Here is an 11,377-nt window from a genome sequence, read left to right as displayed (position 1 = left end):
CAGCCCCGACCTCAGCCCACCTTCTTCTTCACCGCCCCACACGCCACCTCCACCTGCTCGGCCTTCACAGCGCAGCAAGAGCGCCCGTTTCCACCGTCAGACCGCCGTGGACCATGGGGACAGGGGGAAGGAGGGGGGGGACAGAAACGAGAAAGGTGGGGAAAGGGTGCACACGGAGATCCAAGTGCTGATGGAGGGAGGCAGCGGGGGTGGTGAGCGAGGGACAAAAGAGGAGTATCCACGGGCCAACAGCTGGAGTGAGGACAGGAGGAGGGGAATGCTGTCAAAAGGGGGGAGCGGGATCAGCGGCCGAGGAGGAAGCCGGACCAACGGACACAAACACAGCTCCTCCAATCACAAAACACGGGAACATGGCTCTACCAATCACAGACAGGCTAGAGGAGACAGGTGGACAGAGTCATCATCATCCACCACTTGGACGTCTGGACACAGAGGAACGCACAGCAGGGGGGGACGACTGTTGGAGCAGGACGAGGAGAAGATCAGCAACTACGAGATAGAGATGAAGCCTTTACAACCCAGAGACTCCACTACCCACAAGCCCCATGGGCATGGGGAGGAAAGGCATGGGCACACCCACGTAGAGGGGCATTCACACGGCGCGCCAAGACAGAGGCATAAGAATCGGGAGGGGAGGGAGGGGGCTAAAGACTCAACACACACAGGGGACAGACAGGGAGAGAAAATGGATTCACGGCCACTACGGCGAGACCTCACCCTGTCTCCCCCCCTAAAATCCTCCCCCATCATACCTGATCGGCAGGACTTCAGCCTCACGCCACATACAGGAAACTCTGTAAGTCTAAGATGCTCTGACACTCACTTATATATAAAACTTTCCTAGGGCTGGAGTTTGTGATATCCCTAGAACCTAAATTCTGAAACAGTCTATAGATGTTAGTAGGGTTCCTCTTATCCAGCATCAGACAGTGCAGTGAGGGACTACCATTGGAAAGCCAGACGTTCTCTGTCATCTAATCAAATATGGTTTTGGAAAGTGGTTTTGACTTCTAAACAAAAACACAAACTATGTGCCCTATGAATGTCCTTATCTATGTACTGTTTGGTCGGTCTACAGCTGCATTTCCCTTCCCCCATAGCTGACAATATGGCACTTATGAGCTGTTTTTATGCTTATTTTTGTGCAACTTTGTTGTCTTTGTCACTACCCGATCCCTCCTGGAAGCATGTTCCATACCATCAGCTCATCTGCGCATGCGCAACCAGATATACATCCAAGTTTCCATATATAATGTAATTATGGTAATAAACGTACTTATTTCTATCCTTAACTCACTAAAGAATGCTTATACACATCTTTAAAAATGCTTTATGACTTTTTGAGACACTTTTGATGCTTTTTACATTTTCTCTTTTAAATTGCTTTTTGGTTGATTAGACTTTTTTTTTTTTTATTCCCCCGCTGCAATTTTTTCTACTAATTGATATGTACACTAATACACATTAACATGAATTCAACACACTGTAGTAAGCAGATAAATGGAGGCAGAAGATGTCTTTCAATCATCAATACACACATTCAGCGACCCATAGGAGCTTATTCAAGCTGGGCGCCGTTTCATTCACCTGTCCCATCAACGAGGAATCAGAATCCGAATCAGATATACTTTAATAATCCCAGGGCAAAATTACTTTCATTACATGAATCCAGCTGTAATAGGGTGACTATAGGACCAGTTTGATTTAACACAATTTTATACAATATATATATATATATATAATTAGGGCGTCCCATGCTCCATCTCGCCATCAGTTTGGGGGTCCTTGGCCTGTAAAACAATGAAAACCCCTGCTTTAACTATTTTTGGGGCGGGAAAAATTTAATTTAGGACTTTTTTTACAAAATAAAATCAAAATCGACTCAGATGCATATCTGGTTGCTCATGCGCAAATAAGCTGATGGTACGGATTGTGCTTCCAGGACGGATCGGGTAGTGAGAGCCCCATTGTGGTGTATTGTTGAAATCTGCATCTGGTACCCTAGAATGTCTCTTCCTCTATTGGCTAAAAGGCTCTTTGAAATTTAAATATTCTCTGATGTTTCTCACCTTTTGGATAGTGTAGCATACTCTATAAGTATCAGGGAATGTTGCGCTTGGATGGACCTATATAGCATTTGATAAAGTAAAAGATAACTGACACGCTGAAGTAGTTGCTAAACTGGCATGGCATCTGTGGTAAAGAGGCATGTAATATGTATTCAACCATGATGGGCTGAAAGAAAACTGACCAAAATTTACAGGTAGGACATGAGCTAAACCAAGGCTAAGCACTGGTGAACTGACTTGGATGATCAGTGGCAAACAAGAAAGGCAGATGCTAAATAAGATTAAACTGATTGCAAGGAAATGAAAGCATAAGAGCAAAACTGCTGGAAATATTCAATACAATTTAGTTTATTTACATAGCGCCAATTCACAACACACGTCATCTCAAGGACACTTTACAGTTCACCAGATCATACAGTCACATTGATTCAAAGTTTTCTTTCTAAGGAAAGCCAGTTGATTACATCAACTCATTGATGTGAATGCAATCTCTCACACTAAGCATGCTTGTAGTGATAGTGGAGAGGAAATACTCCCTTTTAACAGGAAAAAACCTCCAGCAGAACCAGCCTAAGTGTGAGCGGCCATCTGCAGAGGCTGATTGGGGTTCAAGGAGACAGAAGCAGACATAAAAATGGAACTGTAAAAGGCGGCCCGGTTCAGGAAATACACAGCCAGGCAGACGAGCTCCAAGCCAACTTGAAAAACAGGCCAATCTCGAACATCTATACACAAAGGTTTTGATGGCAGCAGCACAGCTGATATTTCTCTCCAGGATGGCGTCACAGCCAAACAGGAACAGACGAGGCGAAGCTACTATGAGAAAAAGCAGAGAGAGCATAAGATTAGAGATTGAACTAACAGATTCTGCAGTGTGGGAGAATAGAGATAGAATGAAGCAGAATGATGAAACAGGGGTCCCTATGTTCTCCAGAAGTCTAAACCTATAGCAGCAGAACTATAGAGATACGTAGCTCAGGATAACCTGAGCCACTCTAACTATAAGTTTTATCAAAAGGGAAAGTTTTAAGCCTAGTCTTAAAAGAAGACAGGGTGTCTAAAACTGGTAGTTGGTTCCACAGGAGAGGAGCCTGAAATTCTAGGAACCACTAGTAGAATAATAATAACTAATAATAATAATAATTGACATCAATAAAATAAAGTTTGCTTTACTCAAGACATGTCTGCATGGGGTAACATGCTATCAATCATTGCTTTCTTGTTAGCCGTTACAAGAGTAAACGCATTAAAATATCATAAAATCATCAACTTCCATCATTTCCAAGTAATTATTATTATTTTCTCAGACCAATAACATCTGTTTTTAAAAGGTGAGGCGTCTCCAAAGTTCAGGAAAGCTTAGCCCTGACTGTGTTGGATGGATGGATCTGAGCTGTGGCACCTTTGCCCTTTTCTTTCAGATGCTCATGTTTGCAGTCATTGGTAATTGGTAATTTCTACAAACTTAGAGAGAACTGTTTAGAACGGTCTGTTTTTGCAAGAATCAATTCTAAGAGGTCCACTTAGCTTTTGATCAGTCTGCAGATTGTGGTCCTGAATGTGGTTTCAGGACTATAACTTGAGCAGGAGTTTAGGAATGAAGTTCATTTAGTCAAGTTGTTTTTGTTTCTCCTGATATTTCTTCCCTGGGAGAGAGAACACTGCAAGAGATTGAGAGTCTGCGTTATTTTTGACTTTAAGGAAAATATTGATAAAACTTATGAACTTAAACACATTTGCGCAACAGCCCTACATACAGACCCAATTCCACTGGTTGCATAGAATCTATAGCAGGGTTTTCCAGGGTAGAGCTCGGGACCCTTTGAAAAGGGGGTTGCAAAACAACAAGTAGGGGTTCAAGATGGCTTGGTGCAACCATTGCTAATTGATTTGACGAGTGCCAAAAATATAAATAAATAAAAGGACCAAAAAAATAATTAGATGTAACATCCATCCATCCATCCATCCATTTTCTATCATTCTTATTCCTGCTGGGGTCGTGAGAGGTGCTGGTTCCTGTCTCCAACTGTCAATGAGCGAGAGGCAGGGTACACCCTGGACTGGTCGCCAGTCTATCGCAGGGCAACACAGAGACAAACAGGACAAATTACCATTCACACACAGACACACACTCACACCTATGGAGAATTTAGAGAAGTCAATTAACCTGTTTTTGGACTGTGGGAGGAAGCCGGAGTACCCGGAGAGAACCCAAACATGCACAGTGAGAAAATGCAAACTCCATGTAGAAAGACTGCGGGCTGGGGATCGAACTTGTAACCTTGCTGCAAGGCAGCAGGGCTACCCATTGCACCACTGTGTGCCCCCTAGTTGTAGTTTATTTCATAATTTTTGTACATATTTGAATATTTTTTGCCCTTCTCTTCTTTATAGTGTAGCAAAAGTATAACAAGCTTAAAGGTAGGATTACAGAGCAGTGGTTAGCCCACTTCTGCCAGTTGTCCTGATAGAAACATATTGTTTATATTTGCAAAGCTTGATAGCCATCCAGCAGCTGGATGAAGCGTTTGTCAAATTTGTCGCATCACTACCACACATTGATTTGACTAAAAGGATTTGTAACCCCGCTGTCATGAGAACACATTCCGTCCACTGTGACATAACAAAGTGTTATCCCTCATATTAAGATAATCCTGTGGGACTAGCACAACGTTTACCCTCCTGAATTAAAGGGAGAAATTTTTTTATGTTTTTTTCAGTAGCACTGAACAAGCAGAAGGGATTACACTGTTGTAATGTGATTTTCTTAATTTGTGTTTTTTAGGGTTATGTCTTAACTTTAGCTGGTGGATGGTTCTGATAACTCCCTAATCCCTGGAGATAATACGGCTTTAGCATTAGCTAATGAAAGCAACAGGAAAAATCAAGTCACAACTTCACTTCATCCTACTCTCACTCCGCTTGTGTGTAAACTGCTAAATTCAGCTCCTGCCTCCTCTCTAGTATGTATGCTCACCTTAGTTTGTCTGCAGCAGCTTGATGACGCTAAGGGACAGAATCTGCTACCTGCTGCAGGAAGCTAAAGGGCACTAGTGCAGACATATACGGTGCAAAGATGCATGCACAGAGAAGAACCCTAAACAGTCTGCTATACACCTTAGTAACAGAGGAATAAAAAAGTAGCCTGTTCCTCTCAGAGAGGTGTCTTATTGGTTAACCGGCACTCTGTTGCTAGGGAACAGCGTATGCATTGCTTCAGCTGCAGCCAATCGGTAGGCGTATGACAGCGATGGAGAGGTGGTGTGTGTGTGTTTGTGTGTGTGTCTGCATCAGCAAAGAAGCGAGTGAGATCTGCGTTAAACAGGTTCCCAGTATACACAAATACTATCTCACGCAAAATAAATAAACAGCGAGCGCTATGGGAGCAAATGCCAGGGTTGTTCCGACTCAGACGTGAAGCTACACACGTCTCCAGTCACTCAGTAAATAAATGAGTGTCCTACTGTTAGTGCAAAACACTTAACAGATGCTTGCTTTGTTTTCCTTGCATTCACTGTTGCAGGAAAAGCTTTGAATATGAGCCCCTCTGCGTCCACTCAGGAGCATCACCCAGTCATCATGGAACAGAAATGAGCCTCTGTGCTTCCCATTGGCACATATTTACATGAAGATGATTCCCCAGATAACCGAGCCTTTTACCCTCCACAGCAACCATAATTAAAACAACGCTTAGAGGGGGAAAGAAAAAAAAGGGAATAGCTAAAAATATTTGAACATTTATAGATAAATATGTTACTAATAGTATAACTACTTGGATAGAAATATGCCCTATTGCCAACGGTCCAATGATACTCAGACCTTCTTTAAGCCTTCCTTAGAGTCCTAGATTCTTAAAAGTGAAAGGGGAGATGATTTAACAAAAATGTCTTTGAAGCATCTGCGACGAATCGTCGTCATAGGAGGCTTTAAACAGGTGTGTGTTTACATAATCTGAGCTCTCCCCCCGATCCTGGTCAGCAGCCCCGCCGCTGCCTTCAGCCGCTCTGCGGTTTATCTGGGTGGACCACACAAGGAAGCATTACAGTTCGCTTGACAAGCTGGTAAATGATAAGAGCTCAAATAAATCTCTATGAGAGAAGGATAAAGTTATTTTTGAATTATTTCAATGAGAATTATAGGAATTGTTAGAATAGCTCTGTCTGTTCTAAAATGTTTGCTGAGGATCAAAAAACACTCTAACGTTATACAAGCTTGGGGCAACTTCTTGTGTCAAAGACCTGAATTCACTTCTGAAAGAGAAGTGTTGGATTAATGCACTGTATAGGGGCATATCTTTAACTATCACAACATCTTTAAAAGGTAACTACACTTATAAAAATTATACTCACCTTACATAAACACACCAGCCCTGTTTTTTTCTTGTCCAATATGAAATCACACTATAATGTCTTGGTTTAATTTTATAGATGATTTGATACTAAGAATATTAAGAGAGAATCTTTATCTTTCTATCCATCTTCCCCCGCTTATTCCATCAGGGTTGCGGTTGGACTGGTGTCTATCTCCAGCAGTCTATTGCCAAGGGGTGGAGCCCACCCTGGACAGTTCACCAGTCCATCCCAGGGCTCCCTATAATTCCATCTTTATTATTTTCTTTAAAGTCAGACTTTTCTTTGTTAACACATGTCAGATTAATTTAAAGCGTTAGGTTGTATGAGGTATATCTGTTGATGTAAAAACAAACTGATTTTCTGTTTGACATAAACACAGAAAAGAAAAAAAAAAGTCCAGGGTGTAAGGAAGGTTTGGTTCATCTTCAGGTACAAGGTTTTGTTTTTTTTTTGGGTAAAATCTGGGAATCAACCCAAGATCTTTGACATATGATGGTGTGAAAAATCCAATACTTAGTATTTGCTGGAAACAAGAAGAGAACATCATACCAGTTGTAAAGTACAGAGATGGAAGCAACATTGGTTGCATCACAAAATAAATGGTATCATAAGGAAAGCAAAAATAATGTTGGTAAAGCCCTTTGTAATCGGCGAATCTGTATCTGATTATTTGTCTACTGAACTGTTTTACTAAAAATATGCAAAGTTAGCAAAATTGTAACTTATAATTACTTTCTATAACTGGAAAACAAGATAGGTTTGAGCGGTGAGCTAACACCAAATAATGTGAATATAAACCACAATCAGATCTACATCCAGCCTCTGGATGGATTAATCATCTCTAACACAGATCTTTAATAAGCCTAACACCTTGGTGATCAGCAGAAGCCTTTCAGGGTGGGATATTTCGTCCACCACAATGTTGCACCGATGAAGCTCCTTGGCCTTTCACAGATCTGCATGGAGTCACATCCTATCACCCTCATCTCCCTCTTATTTTAGCCTTAATTATAACAACCGCTCTTCTGCAGATGCATCCTTAATAAAGACCAAAATGTATTTAAAACAGGCTATAATTGTCATACTGGATATAGAGGATAGTGTGGAAATTAGTGAGTGAACTGGACTGCTGCGTTCATATTTATCCAAAAAAGGACAGGTGGTTGGTGAGTTTGCTGACAGCCCGGGTCGTCAGGGTGAAGGCCCAGCGACCCGTGCTGTCAGCAAGCATCTGCTGAGATATCTCTCCACAAGACATCCCCTTTAGAACAGGAGAGTATGTATCTTAATATACCGGTATAATAAAAACACATTTATTTTCAAGGTTTCAAGGTTTGGAGAAGGCAGGCGACACAACTAACAGATAGTGGATGAATCCTTTTTCATATTTTATAAGTTTCTTTATTATTATATCACTTGCTGGCTGTCAACGTTGCGTGTGCAGATTTGATCCAGCTGTGGTTTTCATTGAAAACATTAATAGTTTTAGTTCTTTTTTTTTATTAGATACCAGAAACACCATGGACACCTTCTATTTCTCCTCTAAATTTGCCGCTATCAGCATAGACAACTCTAAGATCTTTATGAGAAAAGTTTAATCATTCAACTGTCTAAGATTGAAGATCTGTAATATGTAATATATATAGGCATTTAGAACACTTTTAGTATAAGCCACATTCTGGTAAAACATTAACTTATTTCAGTAGATCATTGATAACTAAACTACAAGCAATTTCAGGTTTGAAAATAGTATACTTTAAGTACACTTGCATTTGCGACTTTTTAAGGCTGATCTGATCATTTATGTTATGTAGTGGCTTTATCCCTGGATAAATTTCTCCAGCTGAAAAAAAACAAAAAACAAAACAACATCCAGGCTTTAGCTATTTGGAAATGATGGCCCAAGAGTCTATTTCGAACAGTGAGTGAGACTTTTTAGCATAGGAAAACTGTATCAACTGTAAAGCATGGGAGTGGAATCATCATGCTGTGGATCTGCTCTAGGCAGTTGGATAAAGCAATGAGCCACCTGGATGCTTGTAAGACAGTTGAAGCCTTGAAACAGGCCGGTGTTCCAGCTGCACAATGACCCTAATAAGAACAGCAGGATCATAATCAGCGGCTCATCCCAAAGCTCCCACTTCGCTCTGTGTTTAACAGTCTGGTGTGTGCAGAAAACCAACCAGTTTAGATGAATTTCATCAGTTCCTGGAGGACTTGTGATTGAAATATCCTGCAGGAATGATTCCAGGAGCAGGTTGGCAGCTCCAGAAAGTGTGTGTTCGTATTGGGGCTCTTGTTAAGAGACATTTAGAAAAACATTAATAGGAGGGTATACATTCGGGATTTCTATCTTGATTTGACCATAAATTCTACTTACCCACTCAGTTTTTTCTCTCAGAAATCCTAACAGCTGTATGTTTTATAACTATTCCACCATGAATAAAAGAATGGATCAAATGAAGACTAAAAGTACCAATTGAATGTGGGACTCATGCCCATGTTGAGTGGATACCAACTAATGACCTGAACTGAAAACAGCCTTTAAGTGTGTGAGCTTTGCTTCATTCTGACACCTTCTCTTTTCTCTCTTTTCTCTCTCCCACGCAGGCCTACAGCTCCATCCTGGTTGTCATGGTGATTCTGCTCAACATCGGAGTGGCTATTTTGTTTATCCACTTTTTTATTTAAAGGCGGCAATGATTTCAGAGTCAACCTACCTATGCTAGAAACACCACAAAATCATAAGAGTATTACAGCAGATCTGCTGCGCCTCCATCTCCCGGCTGACCAATCCGGACCAAGGAGGGCTCCAGCCTTAGTCGGGCTGAAATCGGGGGAAACCCGTGCTGAGCCGGGTCCAGGCAGGGTGGAGGAGAAGCTGAGCCCAAAGACAGCAGATTGGCCCAGGGGAGGATCCTGGCTGCAGGGAGTTAAGGTAGTCCAGATGTTGGACTTATCAAAGCTCCTATAGGCCCTAACAGACTGAGCTGGTCTGACTCCTCAGTCCAGACAGAACTGATGGACTGTTTCATTGTCAGATTATAGTTTTAAAAACATTTGTATCTTTACATTTATTTATTAACTTTTTCTCTTCTCATTTGCAATATGTTGTTGATTGTATTGTTTATTTTGCAACCCACCCGTCCTCTTTCTGAACCTCTGGCCTTTTACCTCCTCCGCCAGCCAGGCTGCTGTTACTGATGGTTGGGGGTGTTGGGTTTGTGCTCAGGACCTGAGGATGGTGTTCTCCTTCCAACCACGCTCATTTAGTCTCATTTTTCATGTCATCCTGAATGCATGTGTGCATGTGGGAGCATCTGAACCCACGCAGCGTGTGCAGATGTAGATCTGTAACAGACCACTTTATATATCTGTGTTCTCCAAGTAGCTTAGCTGCTTCTCATGCTGCTTATGAATTTTATCAAAGCTTTTCATGCCACTAGTCACATCGAGCTACAGGTACAAGCTACCAGGTATGTTCTTCACACTCTGTTCACCTCCAGACAAGTCAGTCAGAGGATGGGGATCCCTTTGAGTTGCAGATTTGAGATGAAAGAGTTTAGACAAAGTTTGGATCAGAGGAAATACTTCTTCCACAGTGCCTTGTAGAAGTATTCAGACAGTGTTTCCAACATTTTCTCAGATTTCAGCCATTAGCTTAGACATATTGTATGATGCTGATGACCAACACAACAAAACACATGCCTGTAAAGTGGAAGGAGAATAATACATGGGTTTTGATTGAAAAAGTCAGAATAATTTCCCTATTGACTGGCCTTACCTGGGTACAGTCCACTGCAGCTACCTACTGGAGATATCCAATCCCAGAGAAAATCCCTTTATTGTCCCACAATGGGAAAATTGTGATGTTACCGCATCATCAAAAGATTATAGATATCTATATGTTTAGATATCTATATTGATAATAGAATTCATCGAAGAAAAAAAATCGGATTATATCGGCATTCATCAAAAATCTATGAGAAAAGCACTCCGCTTTGGTATTTTATCCAGCAGAGCTTGTATCCCGCACACATGGCCGGCATGATTGCAACCACATTGTCTGTTAACAGAGCATAAAACGCTACACTACAGGAGTAGCAGCGATGTCTGCAGTGTCATCCTACATTTTTTTAATTAAAGTCTGAAAAGATCATTGCAGCTGAGTGCAAAACTTATTAAACTCAAGGTTCCCATCTTCAAATGTATTATATTTATTTTATGCAAATGAAGAATACTGTTATACTTACGTCTAATGTTTTTGTGACCCATTGGTAAATAATAAATAGGTCAGTCTTTCTTATACCTTTAGTTGTTTACTATTGTGTTCTATTTGAGATAAAAGATATATATATAGATAAAAGATGAGATACAAAGAAGTACAAATGATTTGTGCTAATATTGTATCGGGAAAATTAGCAGGAAATTAAGAAGATTTATCAGGACATCCTTACGTGACTACCTTCTGCTGCCATGTTATGAGTAAATAGAATCCAACTATTTAGTTTTATCTAAGTGTTAATCCAGCTGTTCTATGAAGGCCTCAGAGAGGCATATGAGAGAACCATCAGCATGTAGACCCAAGAACCAAACAGAGAGTTCAGGGAGATAGTTCTGGTTCACTTTAAAGGAGGTTGAGGTTCTCAATAATGTGGGACGGCAGTGGAGTCAGGTGCAGGAGTTTGCCCTGCAATTTGAGTTGTGTTGGTTCGAGCCCCGGCTCTGGCCTTCAATCTTGTTGTGTCCTTGGACAAGACACTATATCCACATTGCCTACTAATGGTGGTCAGAGGGCCAGGTGGCACCAGTGTGTGGCAGCCTCTCTTCTGTCAGTGAGCCGCAGGGCAGCTTTGGCTAGAATGTAGTTTGCCACAATCAGTGTATGAATGAATTGGAAAATGACTGAATGTAGTGTAAAGTGCTTTGGTCAAG

General features: G+C 41.4%; 1 protein-coding gene across 1 annotated transcript in view; it reads left to right on the top strand.

Moving 5' to 3' along the window:
* The window catches only part of jph3 (junctophilin 3), a 52,533-nt gene extending 41,553 nt beyond the window's left edge, over positions 1–10,980 (top strand). The window contains exons 6-7 of the mRNA XM_015387210.1: positions 4–817; positions 9,053–10,980. Coding sequence (XP_015242696.1) covers positions 4–817; positions 9,053–9,133 — 895 coding nt within the window. The 3' untranslated portion in view covers positions 9,134–10,980. The remainder of the gene's footprint in view (positions 1–3; positions 818–9,052) is intronic.
* Positions 10,981–11,377: the final 397 nt, after the last annotated feature.

The sequence above is a fragment of the Cyprinodon variegatus genome, unplaced genomic scaffold (genome assembly GCF_000732505.1).
Source record: "Cyprinodon variegatus isolate N-32 unplaced genomic scaffold, C_variegatus-1.0 Scaffold388, whole genome shotgun sequence".
In the NCBI taxonomy this organism is placed as follows: Eukaryota; Metazoa; Chordata; class Actinopteri; order Cyprinodontiformes; family Cyprinodontidae; genus Cyprinodon; species Cyprinodon variegatus.
This window is presented reverse-complemented; position numbering and strand designations above follow the sequence as displayed.